General features: G+C 53.2%; 1 protein-coding gene and 1 long non-coding RNA gene across 5 annotated transcripts in view; one reads left to right on the plus strand and one right to left on the minus strand.

Annotated features, from left to right (window-relative positions):
• Window positions 1-620: 620 nt before the first annotated feature.
• LOC116580886 lies at window positions 621-8915 on the minus strand. 3 transcript variants are annotated; one of them, XR_004281823.1, is made up of 4 exons: window positions 8705-8915; window positions 7763-7958; window positions 6200-6343; window positions 621-2506 (listed from the first exon to the last, which is right to left on the minus strand). It is a non-coding gene; the product is annotated as an uncharacterized LOC116580886 (long non-coding RNA). The 3 variants fall into 3 exon arrangements; XR_004281822.1 differs by lacking the exon at window positions 621-2506 and adding an exon at window positions 4376-4874; XR_004281821.1 differs by lacking the exon at window positions 621-2506 and having other exon boundaries at window positions 5846-6343.
• Window positions 8916-8923: 8 nt separating this feature from the next.
• The window catches only part of DNAAF5 (dynein axonemal assembly factor 5), a 45763-nt gene continuing 34135 nt past the window's right edge, over window positions 8924-20551 (plus strand). Inside the window, exons 1-4 of one of the 2 annotated variants that reach the window (XM_032327691.1) lie at window positions 8924-9597; window positions 11250-11434; window positions 19484-19608; window positions 19937-20055. In XM_032327691.1, coding sequence (XP_032183582.1) covers window positions 8970-9597; window positions 11250-11434; window positions 19484-19608; window positions 19937-20055 — 1057 coding nt within the window. In that variant the 5' untranslated portion in view covers window positions 8924-8969. The remainder of the gene's footprint in view (window positions 9598-11249; window positions 11435-19483; window positions 19609-19936; window positions 20056-20551) is intronic. The other variant, XM_032327690.1, reaches the window with a different exon arrangement.

The following is a 20551-nucleotide window of genomic DNA, read 5'->3' on the forward strand; positions in this document are numbered from 1 at the left end:
AAGAGGTGGCTTCACAGGGCGCCTGAGGGCACAGTCAGCTGAGGGTCCGACTCTTGGTTTTGGCTCAGGTCATGGTCTGAGGGTCATGGAACTGAATCCCACGTCGAGCTCTGAGCTGAGCCTCGTCCCTCTCCCTCTGCTCCTCCCCACTGCTCTCAGGCTGTCTCTCTAAAATAAATACATATCTTTAAAAAAAAAAGAGAGAGTGAGAGAGAGAGAGAGAGTTGACTTTACAATCTGGATTTATGTGGATTCAGGCATATGGCATAGGATACCTCTAGACAGACCTGAAGGGCAGAGGTGGCCTGAGGGGAAGGGAGGGCAGCAGTCCTAAAGGGACCATGTCCCAAGTGCTGTCCCATATGTATGCTAAATGCATGTATTACCTATTCAAGAGTAATTTTCTATTAAATTTTTTTAAAATCTTCCTGGAAAAGACAAAGGAATTCAAGAGACCCATTATGAACTCCACAAACCACATTAAAATCACAATAAAGGGGTTTTTAAAAAGATTTTTCTTTTTCTTTGACAGAGAGCATGAGTGGAGACAGGGACAGAGGGAGAGGGAGAAGCAGGCTCCCCGCTGAGCAGGGAGCCCAACATGGGACTTGATCCCAGGACCCCGGGATCATGACCTGAGCCGGAGGTCACCCACTAGCTAGGCTCCCCAAAGGGATTTTGTTTCTAAAGTCACGCCCTCAAGGACTGGAAGACCCAGAGAAGACCATAAGAAAATTCTGGGAGCCTGAAAGAGGACAGGAGAGTCATCACTGACTAATCGGAACCAAGAATACTAATCGGTGAACTGGGAACATCAAGAACCCAGTTCACACCACAGATTCCCCCAAAACCTCAGGGACAGTTTCCCCAAGGAAGTGAGAGCCAGTGGTGAGGGAAGCTTTGGCCTCACACACCACACCCCCCCAACCAGAACAGGGAAGGGGCCACACCGAAACAAAGTGACTGCGTGAACAAGTATACACCAGATGCTGACCACAGCCCCTTACCGGATAGAATGCCTGGGGCCCCAGGCGCTGGGAGTCTTTAAGGCTCCCAGTTCATGACGCAGGGCCTAAGGGCAGTGGGCTTCCCATGAGCTCCTGGCTTGTGACCCTCTCCTCAGCTTCCCCCGAGGGCCCGTGTGGCTGCAGAGCCAGTGACAACATAGGCATCCTGAGGCTAGATTTAAAATGCAGCACTGGGTGCCTTAGAGCTGCCCACCAAGGAAGCCCACGTCGCTGTGTGGAGAGCTGCCTCCCAGCGAGGCCCCAGCCTTCCACCAGGCCCAAGCCAGAGACCCGGAGCGTCCGCAACGTCACCCTCCCCCTCCGCCCTGAGTGGCTGCTGGGTTCTGCAAAGGAACTCAGGTCCTGCCCACAGGCCCCACCGCCTCCCAGCCCTCCCGCTGCCTCCTGACTCGCCCCTCAGGACAGGTCAAAGCCAGTGACATCTTCAAGCCAACTGAGGCCTCTGTGCTCCTCTTCCTTCCCCAGATCAGCACTCCCTTCCTCTGTGCCCGCTGAGCTCCTGGGCCTCGGACCCTACTTCCAGAGTCCCTCCACACCACGTCGCACTGCTTGAGGGCCCCGTTGGTGTCACCATTTGGCCAGTGACCTCCCCTCCCAGCCATCAACTGCGTGAGAAGTGACTGCATCGGCTTTGACTCACTGCAGTGTCCCAGCGCCTCCCAGGATGCCCGGAAATGTTCAACGCCCCACAAATACTTGTTGGATGAGATGATGAATGAATGAACCAGCTACGTGCTATCTGCTAAAATCAGTTTATTACACTGACTTATATGACACACTTTAAAGTCTGTGTCACCAGAACACCGAACAAGCAAGACTCCGGAGCAGACATGGAAATCCCCTTTCCTTACCTCTCCCAGCTCTTTAGTATTTATTCCTTCGGTGGAGGAAGTTCTGTCTCTCCCGTGGTACACATTTGGACAGCTGCATCACATTTTGGCTCAAGGAGAGAGAATCCAAAGTTCTAGGGTTATGTTAAGGTACAAACCCAGTGTCAGCTCAGTGTTTCTAAGTGTCCAGGGCTAGGAAGTGATGGAAACGCCAGACTCAGCTCAGAGAGTTGGAACACATCGTCCTCTGGGGAGGCATGTCTGTGGCTGCGAGCAGGGGGGGGCCGGCGAGGGGTCTGCTAGCTCCTCCCCAAACTCATTGAGCAGGGGGGCTCTGCCTTCTCCTGCATCGAAACAGCCTCTGGCATCTAGACGTCCCAGAAGAAAGTCACTGCCCCGGCCACCGTGTCATGGTCAGGGGCTCCACGGAAGGAGAATCTAGGATACAGTCTCCGATGTCCGGCTTCTCTCACTGAGCATGTTTCTGAGGTCCACACCCGTCACAGTCCATGGCGGCCCTTCCCTCCTAAGGCTAAAGGACAGCCCATCGTGTGACCAACCACATTGTGTTTCTGTCACCATGAGGGCCACTCAGGACGCTTCTGCCTCTCGGCTGCAGTGAGCACAAGTGCGCAGGTATCTGGCAGCCTAAGGGGACACAGATTTGCTGGGTCACACGGAAACCCCAGGCTTGCTTGTCTCAGGAGCCGCCAGGCTACTTCCCACAGCCGCTGCACCATTTTACCTCCCCACCAGCAACTGGAACAAGCTTCCAATTTCTCCTGTCTTTGCCAGTGCTTGTTAGTTTCTGGTGGTGATTTTGTTGTGTTGTGGGTTTTTTTTTTGGTGATAGCCCTCCCCATGGATGTGAGGGGCTGCCCCTCTCCTCTATGCGGGGCAGAGAAGCCACCTGGCACCCTTTCTGCTGTGTGCCAGGGCCCCTGGGGAGTCTGCAGGCCAGCTCAGATTCCACTCAAGGCTGGATCCATCTACGGGCGTGGGAGAAACGTCAGCAGCTCTCTTTGGAACCCACCCACTGCATCTAATAGGACATTTGCTGTTGGGTATTTGTGGATGTGCCTTCTGGTCCTCCTCTGCCAAGCTGCTGTGGTGAACAGGTGTCCTGTTGCATCAAATGCTCTTTCTGCATCTATTGAGATGATCCTGTGATTTTTCTCCTTCAGTTTTTTTCTTAATGCAGTAAATTATAGTAATTTCTCTTTTTTTAATAGTTTATTTATTTATTAGACAGACAGAGATCACAAGCAGGCAGAGAGTGAAAGGGAAACATGCTCCCCGCTGAGCAGAAGCCCGATGCAGGGCTTGACGATCCCAGGACCCTGACATCACAGCCTGTGCCGAAGGCAGAGGCTTTAACCCACTGAGCCACCCAGGCGCCCCAACAGTAATTTATGTTAAATTAACCTCATATTCCTGGAGTAAACTCAATGTATTCTTTTAAAATTCCTTATCTCCAGGCTGAACTGGTTGATATTTTGTTGAAGATCTGTGCGCCTGTGTCCAATGAAAGAGGTCGATCTGTAACATTCCTTTTGTGTATTGTCCCTGTCTCTGTGACGCTGGCCTCACAAAAGGGATTGGGAGATGGTCCCTCTTTCGGTTGTCAGAAAGAGTCTAGGATGAGAGTTATTTCCCAGGAAAGTGTTTGTAAGTTAATAAATAGCTGTCCAGCTATCCTTCCAGCCTCTATCATGGGAAGCTTTTAAATCACAAAGGTGGTTTCTTTACCAGACACTGGACTCTCCTGCCTATTTCTTCTTGCATAAGTTTTAGTAAATCACGTTTTCCTAGGAATCCTCCATTTCTTGTACTTTGGGAGGGATTAAGGAGGTTATGTGATCCGTTTGGGGTATTTCTGTTCTAACCTCCACTGTTCTCTTTCTCTTACTGGGTTTGGATTTGTATATATATATATATATATTTTTTTTTTAAATTTATTTAACAGAGAGAGATCACAAGTAGACAGAGAGGCAGGCCGAGGTGGGGGGGACAGGCTCTCCGCTGGGCAGGGAGCCTGATGCGGGGCTCCATCCCAGGACGCTGGGATCATGACCTGAGCCGAAGGCAGAGGCTTTAACCCACTGAGCCACCCAGGCGCCCCTTGTCTGTATATTTTGCTACTGGGTTAAAAAATCAACACTTGGGGTGCCTGGATGGCTCAGTCATTAGGCATCTGCCTTCAGCTTGGGTCATGATCCCAGGGTCCTGAGATCAAGCCCCACATTGGGCTCCCTGCTAGGCAGGGAGCCTGCTTCTCCCTTTCCCACTCCCCCTGTTTGTGTTCCCTCTCTTGCTGTGTCTCTGTTAAATAAATAAATGAAATCTTTAAAAAGAAAAATCAACACTTAGAGGGGCGCCTGGGTGGCTCAATCAGTTAAGCATCTGGCTCTTGGATTCAGCTGAGGTCATGATCTCAGGGTCATGAGATCATGCCCCATGTCCGGCTCCACACTCAGCACAGTCTGCTTGGGGATCCTCTCTCTCTCTCCCTCTCCCCCCTCCCCCAACTCACACTCTAATCAATCAATCAATCAATCAATCTTTTAAAAAAAAAAACCTAAATGTCTGTCCAGCCACCATCATCACCAAGACACCTAAATACCGTCTATCACCACACTCAGCTGCTCTATAGCTGCATTTATTATGCAGCTGCTCTATAGCTGCATTTATGCACACCTAGCCCCACCCCTGACCCCAGAGAACACGAAGCTGTTTGTCATGAACATCATGTACATGGAGTCATGCTACAGTCACCCTTCAGCGATCATCTGACTTGGCATAATTCCCTACAGTCGCCAGGCCGTCCTGTCTATCCGCAGTTCGTTCCTTCGTTTCTGGGTCGAACTGTGTTGTTGAAATTCCACATTTGAAGCTCTTCTGGTCCTCTGCTGATTTTCAGTGTGATTCCATTTTCATTGAAGGACATACCCTGTATGATTTCGATCCTTTCCATTGGCCCAGGATTTGGTCTCCCCGAGAGTCTGTTTCACATGCACTGAAAAACAATGTATATTCTGCTATGGTTGGGTGGAGGTTTCCTCAAATGTTCATTAATCCTGTCGGCTGATGGCGGTATTCTATGTTCTTGCTGAGTGTCTGTCTAGTAATTCTAGCAATTGCTGAGAATGGTTAGGGAACGGGTAGGAACGTCCTCATATAAAGTCTTCGTGTACATGGGACGGCTAGATCTTCCTGATGGATTGATCACTTCATTGTCAGGTAATGTCCCTCTTTGTTCCGAGCCATTTTCTTGGCTCTGAAGTCCACTTTGGCTGGTATTAACAGAGTCTGCTTTTATTTTTTAATTTAAAAAAGATTTTATTCATTTACTTGACAGAGAGAGATCACAAGTAGGCAGAGAGGCAGGCAGAGAGAGAGAAAGGAGGAAGCAGGCTCCCCGCTGGGCAGAGAGCCCGATGCGGGTCTCGATCCTAGGACCCTGGGATCATAAACTGAGCTGAAGGCAGAGGCTTTAACCCACTGAGCCACCCAGGCGCCCCTATAGTCTGCTTTTTAAAAAGTAGTATTTACATGATATATCCTTTCCCATCCTTCTATTTTCAATCCACCCATGTCATCGTGGCGGGAGTGAATTCTAGCCTGTGTTAGACAATGTAGTGCCGGGTCACAGTTTCTACTCACTCTGCCACTTATTTAGGTCTTCTAACTGGTGTGTTTACACCATTTACATTTAAAGTCATCATTGACTTGTTACAACTGTCTTCCCTTCTGGAGAGCTTCCTGTCATCATTCACCAAGGGCAAGTCTGCTAGCAACGATTCTACTTGTCTGCCTGTCTGGAAGTCTCTCCTCCTCCCTCATTCTTTTTTTTTACATTTTACTTATTTATTTGACAGGGAGAGAGATCACAAGTAACCAGAAAGGCAGGCAGAGAAAGAGGGGGAAGCAGGCTCCCCACTGAGCAGAGAGGCCGATGCGGGGCTCCATCCCAGGACCCTGGGATCATGACCTGAGGCGAAGGCAGAGGCTTTAACCCACTGAGCCACCCAGGCACCACCCTCTTCCTCCCTCATTCTTGAGGATGGTTTTGCTGCTGGGCCTCACTCCCCTTTCAACACTCGCACTATGTGCCACATCCTTCCCGGCCCATGACTTAGGATGAGATGCCTGCTCTCCATCCACGTTGGCACCCCTCCATGGGTTTCTCTGTAGCAGTTTCTCTGTAGCTACGTTGACCATTTTTTCTCCCGTCTTCAGTTTTCAGAAGTTTAGCTGTGCTGTGTCTGGGTGTGGGTTTCTAGAGGTCTTAGCTTACTTTGGGGTTGCTCACCTTCTTTAACCTGTGTTTCAGTCACTCACCAGATCTGGGGCAGTTTTAGCCATTATTTCTTTTAACTTTACCTTCAGCCCACGTTCTTCCTCCTCTTTTTCTAGAACCCTGGTGACATGCATCACTGTCCTGCAGGTCTTTCAGCTCTTTTCCTTCTGTCTGGTCCATCTGATCTGTCAGATGGAGTAAACACTGTTGTTCAACCTTCAAGTTCCCTGATTCTGTTCCCTGTCTCCCCTCTGCTGTTGTGTCCATCCAAAGGTACAAGGAACACTGTGTCCACTGATGGATGCAATACAAGCTTGGCTCTTGTAATTTTAAGTTCTATGATTTCCATCTGGCTTCTTTTTATAGTTATTATTTCTTTGCTGCAACTTTCTTTTTTAAAAATTTGTCTCAAAAGACTCAACAATTTTTTTTAAAAGATTTATTTTAGAAAAAGTGAGAGAGAAAGAGCATGCATACATAAGAGAGAGGGGAGGGGCAGAGGGAGAGAATCCTCAAGCAGACTCCCGGCTGAGCCCAGAGCCTGACGTGGAGCTCAATCCCACAACCCACGAGATGACGGCCTGAGCCAAAAGCAAGTGTCAGTGCTCAACTGACTGAGCCCCTCAGGTGCCACAAGACTTCATGAATGATTTTTAAAAGCCATTTTTATGATGACTGCTTTAAAATCCTTGTCAGGTCATTCTAATGCCTGCATTGGCATTTATCTTAACGCCTACCTTGGCATTTATGTCAATTCATTGTCTTTTGCCCCAAAGAGCAGTTTTCCTGGCTCTTGATAGGAAAAGTGATTTCTGAATATGTCCTCAACATTTTGCGTATTGTGTCAGCAGACTTCTGACGTTACTGAAATCTGCTATTTTAGCAGAAAGTTGCCCTATTTAGGTCTAGCATGTAGATCTGGCCTACTTTTGTGGCTCATGGTGCCAGTGAGTCTGGCAATGCTCTCCTGGTCTGCTTTCTTCTTCTGGGCACTGCTACGGCTGTTGGGAGAGTGGAGCAGCACCTGCTGGGTGGCAGGTGGAAAGCCAGAAGACGCTGGGCTGCACAGACTCTGCCCCTATGCAGGGCACTGCCCACCCCACTGCAAGAGCTGGTGGGCCTGAAGGGGCTTTGATGCCAGTGCATACTGTGGGGTGTGGGTGGGTCTCCCCTTTCCCAGTCCTACAGCCAGAAAGAGGAGGCTTTTCTTGTGGTTCTCTTGCCTGTGCCATAACCCTGTTAAATGGACATTCATTAAGTGAAGCCTGGGGTGTCAACAAAGACCGGGTGAGAAAGCAGAATAGAAAAACTCACGACTCAGAGGTCCTGAAGGTACATGGCACAGCATGGGGAGATCAAGGCAGGGTGTGGGCACAGCATACAGGGAGATCCAGGCAGGGTGCAGGCAGAGAGAGCATCTGTGGATGGACTGCTTTGGGGTTTCTGGGCTAAGGCCGGATCAGTCAGTTCAAACCAGAAAGAGCAGGGCTTTGATAAGCTTTGCAGGGGCTTTATGTAAGAGGCACATGGGGTGGGCCCTGGGCAGCAGGGGTAGGTGCTTACCTCAAGGGCTGTAGGAGAGTGACATCAAGAACTTGACTTACTGTGACTCTGCAGGCTTTATCTAGGACGTGTGCTCATGGCAGGGGCTGGTGCTGGTCCAGAGGCTCTGCAGGCTGCCTGGCCATACTTCGTGGACGTGGAGGCAGCAAGATCATGGACTACTTTAGTGAAACTCACAGTGGCCTGCAGGCAGTTCCAGCTTGAGCTGCAGACCTCTCCGGCACCTGTTCTGGAAACCTGTAAGAGAAAACAGGAAAACCCACAGAACCCACTGTGATGCCACCACCCAGTCCTGAGGACCCCAGTTAGCCAGTCTCCCTGCAGCGAAGCAAACCTGATGGGGCCAACCTTCTCACCAAGGACGCCTTCCTCCAGTCTCCCGTAACTTAAGAAAAAGGCCCCCAGTGGCCTGACCCATGCACCTCCTGGCTCCCATCCCTACTCTCCTCTGGGTCCCTGGCCTCGCCTCCTGGAACAGCATCAGGGCGCCCCAGGTATCGGTTCCCGGACAGACCGGTTGCTGATTTCCTTGGTCTGGAGGCTGGAAGCCTGAGATCAAGGCATCTGCAGGGGCCGGTGCCTCCTGGGGCTGCAAGGGGCAGTCTGCTCCAGGCTGCTCTCTCTGACCTGCAGACCGCCATCCGCGTTCACGTGGCATTCTCCCTGTATGCTGCGGCCCCCTCCTAAGCCCCCCCTTTAGAAGGGCACTGTCACATTGGACTAGGTCTCCCAATGCCCTATTTCTAACTCGATCAGCCCTGGAAGGGCCCTATCTCCAAATAAGGTAATATTCTGAAGCCCTGGGGGTTAGGATTCCGATGCATGGACTTTGGGAAGCACAATTCAATGCAGCACCCTCACCCCAGGCCTCTCGCCCCTGCCTGCCCTCAGACCCCGACAAGTCTCCCGCCACCGCCTCTGCGGAGCTAACTTCACCAACCCTTGTCAGTCACCTGTGTTGGCATTTCACGGGCGAGCCTTACCTGCCCACCCCAAACTCCTCTGCCATTCACTCCCTCAGGACCATACACTTCCGAGGCGTGCCTCCGGTCGCTAGGCTGAGCCCTCAGCCCGCAGGGACCACGGGGCTTCCGGCTCCCCGCCCCCAACCCACCCCGGATGTATCCTGTCCGTGCCCGGAGCTGCCAATAAAGTTATGTAAGGAGCCAACCGGAAGAGGAGCCGTAAACCGCACCGCGGCCGTCGTGAAAGCGCCGGTCTCCCCGGGCGACGGGCAACGCGCGGAAGATGGCGGCACTGGTGGCTGCGGAGGCCTCGGCTCCCCCGGGGCCGGCCGAGGCGGCCGAGACGTCTGAGACGGCCGAGGCAGCGGAGCTGAGCCGCGCCCTGAGCCGCCTGTTGCCCGGGCTGGAAGCCGACAGCAAGCTGGGCCGGCGGCGCGCGCTCGAAGCGCTGCAGCGCGCGCTCGAGGCGGCGTGGCCCGAGGCGCCCGACGCCGACCCCGCTGCCGCGGCCGCCGCCTTCCAGGGCCCGTGGGCGCGCCTGCTCCTGCCGCGCCTGCTGCGCTGCCTGGCAGACCCGGCCGAGGGCTGCCGCGCGCTGGCGGTGCACCTGCTGGACCTGGGCCTGCGGCGCGCCGCACGGCCCCGAGACGCACTGCCGCGCCTGCTGCCCGCGCTCGCCGCGCGCCTGGCGGGCCCCGAGTCCGCGCGCGGCCGGCCGCCGGAAGCCTGCGAGGAGCTGCGCCTGGCACTCGTGCAGCTGCTCAGCCTGGCCGTGCGCCTGGGGGGCCCCGCGCTCGCGCCCCATCTGGACGATGCGGTGCGCGCGCTGCGCTGCACTCTTCTCGACCCCTTCGCTGCCGTGCGCCGCGAGAGCTGCGACTGTGCCGCCAGCCTGGCGCGTGCCACGCCAGGTGCCCTCCTCTTGCTGGGGTCGGGAATGGGGGCGCGGGGAGGTGGAGGGGCGGTCGCCCCCTGTGGGCTCCTCGGCAGCAGCCGCTGCTCTCCTCCATCCGGTGGTTCTCAAAATGCAGATTCGTGGAAACCGTGGCAGAAATTGCTAAGAGGGTCTGGGATGCGGTGCCTTTCCGTAATTGCCCCTCGCCAAACACCGCTGCAGTCCTAAACATTTTATCCACCTTTCTCCACAGAGCCTACCTGTCTTCCCTCTTTGGGTTGGACCGCTGTCCTAAATGGAGAGAGGCCGCATCTGTCCTGTTTTCCTTTCATCCATTCTCCGTTGTTAAAAAACAAAAACAAAAACTAATCTGATCAGGACAGTCCCTTTTTCTAAGTAGCCATTTCTGCAGGATCTTGCCCCACTTAACTCTCCTTGCTGCCTCGGGCTGGGATGTGCATTGGTAGGAGGCCTCTGGGAGGGGTTCCTGCAAGACGACAACTAAGTTGAAGATCAGTGATCTGTTGTCAGGTGGAACCTAACTTTGAGAAATAAGCTTGGTAGATCTGAGAAGCAAAAAGGAGGTCAAGGTAGCCAGAGGGAAGGAAGGTGGGCAGGGGGAAGCTGCTGGGGGTTTGAAATTATTAAGTGCAGTGGGGAGCCTGTGGAGGGTGTGGAGAAGGGGAGTGAGAGGCTGAGATTCAGAGTTTTAAAAGATTGCTCTTGTGCTCATGGAGAGTTGATTACAAGATGACAAGAAGAAATGAAGTTGGTTGGGGTCATAATTAATCCATATTTAGATGACGGGTAGTTTGGCCTTGGGTGGGGGTGAGCGGTCTGCTAATAGAGACGGAGGGAAATGGATTGATGTTGAACATGGAGCTGGCAGGATTTCCTGTTGAACTGGGTGAGGGATGAGGGAGAAGGAGGTTTTGGTGGACAGGAGACCCAAGGAAACCAAACCATCTCCCCGCTCTGCCCTCTCCTGGTGAGGGCCCTGTGCTGGATCCCCATCACACTGGGTACTAGTAGCTTAACATCCTGCCTTGATCTGAGCACCTCAGAGTTAAAGAAGTCAACCAAAGCATCCCTGAAATAGCCATATTATGGATGGGTCTCAGGCAGCGGCAGAACTGAGGTTAGAACTCCAAGACCAGGACTCTCAGAGACATTCTGGTTCTGACTTTCTGGGAGGCCCCTACAAGTAGAAAGTGGAACGGCTTTGCCCAAAGCAATGTTGGGGTGGCTCTCTGTGGTAGCGCCTGGTGTCTGGCTTCAGGCACACCTGATGTGGGGACTTGAACAGCGTCCTCTAGGCTGTTTCTCCACTTTGGTCTGCGTCCCTCTCAGGCACCCAGTGCCACTGTTAGCAACTTCAGACTCTTCCTCACAGCTCCTGCCTCCAGCTGAGATGGGGTCAAGCCCTCAGCCTTTTCCCTTTGGCGCTGTTTGGGTCACATGCCTGTCCTGTGCCTCTCCCGGTGCCAGGGGTACAAAGCTGTGCTTTGGCAGGCCTGAGCTGAGTGCTGTGCCTACAGCAAGAACCTGGGTGCGGAGAGGAAGTTCTAGGGCACAGGGGGCCTGTCCTCCTGTGAGCCCATGGCGCTGGGCTAGGTCAAGGCCCACGGGGAGCAAGTCTGGTAACGGGTATCCTCCCCTGTCTCACAGAACACTTCCACATGCAGTCGGAGTCCCTGATCGGCCCCCTGATGCAGAGCATCTCCCACCAGCACTGGAAGGTGCGAGTGGCTGTCACCGAGGCCACGGGCACCGTGATCCAGTTCGGCAGCGCCAAGTCGGTAGACGATGTGCTTCCTCACTTCGCTCAGAGGCTCTTTGACGACGTCCCTCAGGTAACAGGAGCTTCTCCTCTGCACCAAAAACATGCTGTTTGGAACTCACTCCTTTTTCTTTTTTGAAACTGTTGACTAGTTACAACAAACATGTTTTACGGTTTTTAGTCCCAAGGTGTTCTTAGTTCATGTCTCTGAGAAACTGGGGAGAGTTGAACTGTTTTAATGTATTCATTATTCTTAATTGTGAACAATATGGAAGAGGGCTGTATCCTCTTCGGCAAACAGTCTGGCCACGCCTTCACCACAGTTCCAGAGGCGTCGGTCACATGCCGATCCAGGGAGGCACATTGACTTGACACACCACAGTGGTTGGGGTACCCGACCCGGGAGGGAAGGACGGATGCGGGTAATCACTCTGTTGGGCCTTGGGACCTGTGGAGAGAGACAGGCAGAGATGAGATTACTGGCTTTTGTGTTGGTGGAAGTCAGCTTAGAGGCCGTGTTGTGGGTCTGAGGCCACAGGTGCTTCTAGAACTTCACAAATTCCGACAGCAGTGGGGAGCAGAGCAAAGGCCACAGTGGGCAGGCCCCTCCCGGGGGAGGAGACAGGTGAGGAGGGAGTTCATGCTTCTGGCTACATGGGGTGGGAGGAGCAGTGGTAGGTGGCGAAGTCCCCTGGGTGGTTAGAAAGTGCCCCTGCCTCATAGCTGGCAGGATACAAAGTGGCCTGGGTGGCCAAGGATTGAAAAGCTGGTGGTGTGGTGGCGTGGCCTCTGCTGCCCTGATGGTGGAAGGGTTGGTTACATGCTTGAAGCACGTGTGTGTGCCCCTCCTGGTGTCCACACACCGTCTCGTTCCATCCTTCACATCCGCGGCTTGCACGGCCCCTGCGGTTGGGAAGTTGTGTTACCTGCTCAAGGTTACCCAGCTAGAGCTGGCCTCCGGGCCCAGATCCAGGGACACTGTTCTTTGGCACTGTCTGGCCTGCCAACCATAAGCACACTTGAGTTTTCTCCCAAGGTACTTTGGTTTTTTAATTTTTTAAAAGATTTATTTATTTTAGAGAGCATGAGTGGGAGGGGCATGGGGGTGCAGAATCTTAAGCAGACTCTGCACTGAGCACAGAGCCTGACATGGGGCTCGATCTCATGCCCCTGAGATCACAATCTGAGTTGAAACCAGGAGTTGGACACTTAACTGACTGCACCACCCAGGCGCCCCTCGTTTTATTTTTAAACAGTGTTATTGAGCCACAACTCACATACAATGTAATTCCCTCATTTGAGTGTTCAGTGTTTTTGGTAGGTTATGTTATTTTTCAAGTATTTTGTAAAAGATACGTAACACAGAATTTGCCATTTCAACCATTTTTGTGGTGGAGTTCAGATGCATTAAGTATGTTCCCAATGTAAAGCAACTATTGCCACCAACCAAAACTTTTTAGCATCCCGAGCAGAATTGAGCAGTAACGCCCCCACTCCTCCCTGCCCCCCCACTTCTGATAACCTCTTTCTCTCAGTGTGACTGTGTCTGCTCGGTGCTTCATAGAAGCAGAAGCCATGGCCATCGTGTTGACCTCCTCCCTTGAGTCTGGTGTATCTCGGGCCGCCCCTGCAGGAGCACGCGTCAGTGCTTCACTCCTTTCTGAGGCTGAGCGGCACGCGTGGTGTGGGTGGGCCATATTTGGTGTGTCTGTTCATCCATCGATGGACACCTGGGGTGTTGGCACCTCTCAACTGCTGTGGCTGGTGCTGTTTGAACATGAAGATGCACATCTCTGAGTCCAGCATCACTTGTTTTGGGTGTGGGTGTAGACCAGGGAGTAGGATTGCTGGGCCCACCGCAGCTCTACTGGTAGCTCACGGAAGAGGCACCAACTGTTCTCCACAGTGACTGGACCATCTTCAATGCCCAGCAACAATGCATAAAGTTTTCCATTTCTCTAGGTTCTCCCAACGCTTTTTTCTGGCTTTTGTTTGTTGATTTATAGCCATCCTAATGGGTGTGAAATGGTGTCTCATTGTGGTTTTGACTTCTTTTCCCTTCACGATTAGTGATGGAGAGCATATTTTCGTGTGCTTATTGCCAGATGGTCTACAATATGTTGTAACCTTCAACTCGTGGGGCTCCTGGTGCAGTTTGCCTGCAGGCGCATGTGCTGGAAGGGTCACGATGCCTATTCATCCACAGAAGGGTTAGAGCTGCTTAGCACTTGGTGTGGGAGTCCTGAGGGGACAGAGAGGTGAGAGGGAGTGACCCTGGGCATCCTTCTCAGCAGGATGTTGGTACCCTTTGGGGCTTTAGGGGCTAGGACAGAAGGCCCCACTTAGGTGCATGTCCATGATGTCTTGGACCAGGGTCCAGGCGTGGCACACTGCCTGCCCGGGATGTCTGCTTTACCTTCCTTGCTGGCTTATATCCTCTGCATATCTCCCTGAGTTGTAACAAGGGTGTGAGGACAGACAAAGGGACCCTCCTCCAGCCAAGAACCAGTCTGTCCATTCAGTGTCGGGGCCAACTGAGTGTAACGGGCCCCTCCGGAAGCTGGGTGGGGTCGGCATGTCACAGCATTGGACATAGGGACCCAGAGCAAAACTGGGCTCTGCCAAGGGAGGAGGCAAGGTGCTAGGTCAGCACTCACAGAGACCTGGCTGCAGGAAGTGAGGGCCAGAATGGATTCCAGTGAAAAACAATACCACTGCCCTGACTGGGACAGGGTCTCAACTTGCTTGAGATAGGGCAGGGGCCGAGAAGACAGAGGCTTCCTTGTGTCACAGATGAAATGGCTTTCCTCAAGGTAGCGTAATAACTGTGTATTGGCATCTTTCTCTAAGCAGCATTATGTGTATCAATCAGGAGCTCCCTATAAATAGCGTAGTTATGTCATAGGTCCCTGTAAATAGTGTAACTATGTATCCATTCCCTGAAAATAGTGTAACTGTATCCGAAGGTCCCTGTAAATAGTGAGACTGTGTATCCATAGGTCCCTCTAAATAGTGTGACTGTGTATACAGAGGTCCCTGTAATAGTGTAACTGTGTATCCGTTGGTCACTGTTTATCCCTTGGTCGCTGTAAACAGTGTTAACTGTGTATCCATCATTCCCTGTAAGTAGGTCTCTATATATAACTAGCTGGGGAATGGCTTATATCTGTTTGTTGAGCTTACAACATGGGTGTTTGGTGCCCTGACTCCAGGTCGTAAGAGCTTGCATTTCCACAGAAGAGGGAGATAGTCTTCAGCTGATTTCTTTCTCTTTGGGGCCACCAAGGACAATACTGTGTTTATTTGGTCACAGGCTTTCCTGAACTTTGGGGCTGCAACTATTTTTTATTACTTGATATTGCAAAACAAGTGCACTCCATTGTTAACACTATTTTTTTTTTCCATTTCTTCCCGGTGGTATTTGGTTTGCTCTGTATGATTTCCAGGGCCGGTTAAGATGGGTTTTCAAATCCAGTGTGGCCACTGCCCACCGTCTTTCATGCTGATGTGGGGTCCAGTCCGTGGGGTGATCACAAAGTTCCTTCCCACGAGTGGGCAGGGAAGTCACACGCCTCTTTCCTGTGTCTGCATCAGCTCTCAGGCCCTCATGGTCCTGGGCTCTGTGGATGTTTGCTGGGACTTCAAGGGCTGGGCCACTTATAGACCCTCAGTCCCATAAACAGCCCTGGGCTGTCAGGATCCCACCACCCTCTGTGCAGAAGGTGAGGTTCTCACTGCTTTTGTGACTTGCAGAAAACGTCCAGCAACTCCTGTACCCACTGGGCTGTGTTCCAGGTCACTGAGCTACGGAGTGAATGGCCACCTGGAAGTCACTTCCTCTAAGTGCTTTGCCTGAATTGACCCATTTGGTGTGTGTTGTCCTTTGGAGGGAGTCTGTGGTGACCTGCACCTTGCAGGTGGGGAAGCAGGGCATGAGAGACACAAAGCTCACCGAGGAGACATGGGTGCTCAGAGCATGGGCCGTGTAGCTCCTGGAATTCTCCTTCTGGAGCTTTGTCACCTCGGGTCTCCAGGACATGTCTGAGGATGTAGAAAGGAGTTGTCCCAGTGTGGTGGGGCTAAGGTAGCTTCTCCAGGCCCAGAGAGGCCCACCTCATCCTGTGTGTGCCATGGGAGTGGAGGAGTACCAGCTAGGGTTCTGTCGTGATCCGTAGTCACGTGTTCACTACAGGCCTCGGTTGCCCTGGGGTCACAGTTACTTTTGAGAACCACTCCACTTTACTGCAGGCGGTAATGTTTGGGCTGGAAGCCAGAATCGCGTGTGCTCTTTGTAGTTTGGATAAAGCACTCTGACCCTGTTGCTCGCATGTCCCTGTCGCCTGGGACATGCGAGCTACATGGGTGTCTGTGTGGGAGCCTGCCTGGAAAAGCTTAGCACGCTGGAGCTTGGCTGGCCTACCTGCCCCACTGCTGGGGGCCCGGCAGGCATCCAGGATAGGTTTCAGGCATTTCCCGGCACCTGCCCTCCGCAGCATCCTAATGACGCATGGAAATGAGCAGGTCCTGCTCCAGCCCTTACAGGGGACATAGTCTCACAAGCTCCGAGGATCTCACTGGTGCTGAGGAATGAGGGGTGTAGGGACAGAGGGGCGTGTGCGGGGAGGATCGTGTTCCCCCATCAGTTCTCGTGGCTTTGGAGAGTCTCTGGGATTGGATGTTATAAACTCCAGGCTGCAGGGGGGTGGAGTCCTGCTGGAGGGGCCCAGTCAGAACATCGAAAAAACAGAAGCCTGTTGCTCTGTCAGAGAAGGGTTACGCTCTGTGGCTATTTTTTTGTTAGAGGAGGTATGAGATTTCTACCACATCGGTGAAAACCTAGCATATGTGAGTGCGGGAAAATGAGGCACAGGGTGCACTTTGCTGGTTGCGATCTTCCGGCCTCCCCCTTCCCGCTTTCTGTCCCCTGATGTCAGGCCAAAGGAAGAATAACAACAAATACAGTGGCTGTTCCCATCCGCTGCATGCCTAGTAAATACGACACGGAATCTTTTTCAGGTTGAAAAATGAAAATGTTACAGATTCAGTTGAAGCCTCTTTTGCTAATTTTTAACAGAATTTGAATACTATATATTTGAAATAAAATTTGGTTTGTTCCTAAAATATTGTTACTAGATACTAAAATATTGATACTAGGAGTGCCTGGGTGGCTCAGTGCGTTAAATCCTCTGCCTTTGGCTCAAGTCATGATCCCAGGGTCTTGGGATCGAGCCCCGCATCGGGCTCTCTGCTGAGCAGGGAGCCTGCCTCCTCCTCTCTCTCTCTCTGCCTGCCTCTCTGCTTACTTGTGATCTCTGTCAAATAGATAAATAAAATTTTTAAAAAACAAAATATTGATACTAGTAAAACTTTTTTTTATATTAAAAATGGGTCTTAAAATGAAGTAAGATGTTTAAAATCCAAGGCCTTTGGTCAGCATGTGACCAGAGTGGTGTTCTGCAGAGCCACTTTCACGAGACAGTTGTTTACACACAGATTCTGGGTAGAAAGATCCTGCTGCCTCCCCCAGCCCCCAAACGCTCAAGTCTGAAATGCTCAAGCTCAGAGTGAATTTGGAGAAGGTGGTTTGGTCCAGCGGGCGGCGCCCAGGGCTACCGTCAGGTCTTGACAGGTGCAGTGAAGAGCCCCGTGGGCTGATGGGTGCTTCGTTGGCATCTCCGGAGCACGGGGTGCAGGACTAGAGGGCCTCCTGATGAGGACTGGACAGTTCTCTCATCCTTGACTGAAAAAGCAGAGGTGAGATGTTCCAAGTTAAAGGAGAGTGGGAAATTATCTTTCGTGTTCATGTACGTGTGTTCCCCCTTGGCTCTGCGTGCCGACCTAACAGATCGGATGTGTGTGGGTTCCCTAGCCCAACATCCCAGATCTATAAACCTGTCTTAGGAGAGTAAGAATTCTCAGTGCATGTTTCTTTTTTTCCTCAAGATGACGGATTTCCTGCTTAGTCAAACTGTTACTTAGCAACTCTGCTCAGAGCTGTTTTCCTGAGCTGAGAGAAAGGGGTAATTACTCTCGTGATAATGGGGGTGTGCAGCTTTTTTGAGGCTGGGGGAGACCCATCTGTGCGGCTCGGGAGCTGCGTGGAGGCCAGCCCCCAGGCTCTCCCAGCTCACTGGTGGGGACACATGAAGTCTCCAACCTGCAAAAGAGCCTGGTCTTGGGGGATGTCAGAGTAACTGTCCAGAGTATGGGGCCCCCCCTGTTGTGCCAACATGTGGGTAGAGTGTCAGGGTCATGTGAGCGCAGCTAGATGGGCTCCTGTGGGTCCCTGCAGGTCCCTGATGCCCTCCGCTAGCCTGACACACCTTCGTTAAGAGCCCTCTGGGGTCTGGTCCTCCCGAGTGCCTGCCACTGTCCCCGCGGAGGCCCCACTCACTCTGCATCTGTCTGATGCCAGACTCGGTCACAGTTGGATTTCGGTGTCCGCTGAGCTCTCGAGTGCCACCAGCACGTGGTGTAGGCTGAGCTTCGAGTGTGGTGCTGCTTATTACAGGTACTTTTATGGTAAGAACGACCCTTGGGCCTCTCACAACATTAGCTGTGAGGCACTTTGATTCTGCAGCAGCCTTGGGGCCACTAGGATCACGCACAAGGACAACACGGAGAGATCGCTCTTTGCTAAGTCTCTCCTCGCTGTTGCAGGTGTCCAGTTGTTTCTAGGTCCTTGGACCTTTAATCGGGCATTTTTTTTTTTAAAGGTTTTATTTATTTATTTGACAGAGAGAGATCACAAGTAGGCAGAGAGGCAGGCAGAGAGAGAGGAGGAAGCAGGCTCCCTGCTGAGCAGAGAGCCCGATGCGGGACTCGATCCCAGGACCCTGAGATCATGACCTGAGCCGAAGGCAGCGGCTTAACCCACTGAGCCACCCAGGTGCCCCATAATCGGGCATGTTTTTGTTGAAAGAATATCTGAGATTCTCTGGGATCTTTAGTTGTGGTTTTGATTGTTAATTACCTGCTTATGTCATTAATAACCAGCCTTTTATTTCATATTGCAACTTTGTATTTTGAACTAATTTAATACAAGAAATTGCAACAGTAGCAGGAGCCCCAGGGTCCCGCTCCCAGGCATGTTTGCCTCCCACCGTCTGTGCTGTTTACACTGGCAGGCAGGCGAGTGAGCCAGGTGCCCCGGCGCCTCCCGAGAGTTGAGCATTGTGCCAGGGGCTTTCCCTGCTCACCAGGAGCCAGTGGCACGTGTCCTGTTATTCTCTCATTTTCCAGAAGGGAGAATGAGCTTCGGAGAAGGCAGCAGGCAGGTCAGGGTGCACTCTGCTTGTCTAGCTGCCTACCCCAAGTCCAAGTGCCTACATACACCCTGACCTGGGTGCCGCCCGGGGCGCACTTCACCCGCAGTCCCTGCAAGTGCTTTCCCTCCTGTGGTCAGCCCCAGCCAACAGCAGACACACACTGCCAGTAGTTGGGCCCTTGCCCCTGGTGAGACAGCCTCCGTGTGGTGCCTTTGTGCTCCTGAGCTCCCCCAGGATTCAGCTGAGGCACATCTCCGCTTGGCCTCTGCCCCATCCTGCTTCCTTCCTGTGATGATTCACCCCTGGATTCCCGCCTCAGGCTCCGCTGTCGGGGAGCTAGACCTTTGGCACCTCGTGTGTTTCTGAGTATGTTTCTGAGCTCGTTTCTTCCCTGTGGTGGGCGCAGTGGGCAGAAGCATGCACGTCACCTTCTCAGGTCGCCAGCACCAGAGCTAAGGTGCCCTTCTGGCTTCCCCGGGAGGCCCTGGGGCTCCAGGACCTGAGGGCTTGGCAGCGTGGCCTCTGGAAGCTGACATTTCCTGGGGGCTTGCCGTCAGTGCCCAGCCTGGCCGGGAGGGTCCCACACAGAAGACTGCGAGGGCGGGCATCCTGCAATGCCTGGGGCTGCAGCATGGTTCTGCTTCAGCCGGCAGGGGATCAGGCCATGCCCCAGGGACACGGGCCTGCACGAGCAAGACAAGGTGGCCCAGACGGTTTCTCTGCAAGCCCAGCATGGATGGCAGAGCTGCTCTGGGACCTCAGGCCGGCGTCTAGCCTGGACGGGTGGCACGGCGGGTGCCCAGTGCCTGGGTTCTTGGTGCCCAGCTAAAGCCTCCTGTTGCCTTCTCGTGTAGGTGCGGCAGGCGGTGACCAGCGTGGTCGGGGGCTGGCTGCTGGACCTGCGCGACCGCTACTCCTTCTTTCACAAGCTCATCCCGCTGTTGCTGAGCAGCCTCGAAGACGACATACCAGAGATCGCGTAAGCGGCCGTAGTGCTGGGGGGACTGTCAGGCCTTCAATTCTAAGGGTCTCAGAGGCCTATTGCGAGCGTGGGGTTCTTTATTCTCTGGATATCTGTCCCCAAGAGCACAGGTCTCTCCTGGAAGCCCACCTTGTCCTCGCGGTTGTATTTGCTGGTTTGTGGTTTATAAATAGCCTTCTGTTTGTAGTGCCTGGGGCGCACCTATAGACATCGGTTATGGATGAACCCCTAGCCCCCTGTGAGGAGAGACTTAGGGCCTCATCTGCAGCACCCCCCACCTGGCCTCTGCACAACCTGCTGGCCCTGATGCATGTTGTGCTCACAGGCTCGCGGCCGCCAACCTCTGGGAGAAGGTTGGCCTGCAGTGGCAGAGGGAGAATGAAGATGACCTCAAGGACAAGCTTGACTTTGCCACTCCCCCTCCAGCCCATCACCCCTCACCAGGTGAGTGCAGCCTTCCCCAGGTCTGCGTAATGGGCGGGGTGGGGGTGGGGGTCTCTATCCAAGGAGAAGGGCATTCCCAAGCTGCGCCGTGGGGACCGGGCTCAGGCGGCATGCTGGCAGAGAGGCACTTTGGCCAGGACTTGGGTCCCCAGCCTCCAGTGTCACTCAAAGCCGTGAGGACGCCTCTGTGGTGCCCTCTCCCCCAGGCCGGCTTTATCCAAAGGAGTGTGTGGGCTGCCACGGACGCACGGGTCTATGCAGCATGGTGTGTGGCTGCTGGTGGCAGCAGGCCTTTTAGAAACATGTGGTGCTCTGTCCCCTAGAAGAAGAGCTGCTCTAAGCCTCACCCAAACAATCACAGAGAGTACGCACCCAGGACATAGCTAAGGTGCAGCCTGTGGGACTCAGGGAGAGGTAGCCTCATGGCCTCCCATCCGTCCTTCATGGTGGCTCCCTGCTGCGCCATGAGCACACGCGTGCATGGTATGTGCGTGTC

Source organism: Mustela erminea, chromosome 20 (assembly GCF_009829155.1).
Source record: "Mustela erminea isolate mMusErm1 chromosome 20, mMusErm1.Pri, whole genome shotgun sequence".
Lineage (NCBI taxonomy): Eukaryota > Metazoa > Chordata > Mammalia > Carnivora > Mustelidae > Mustela > Mustela erminea.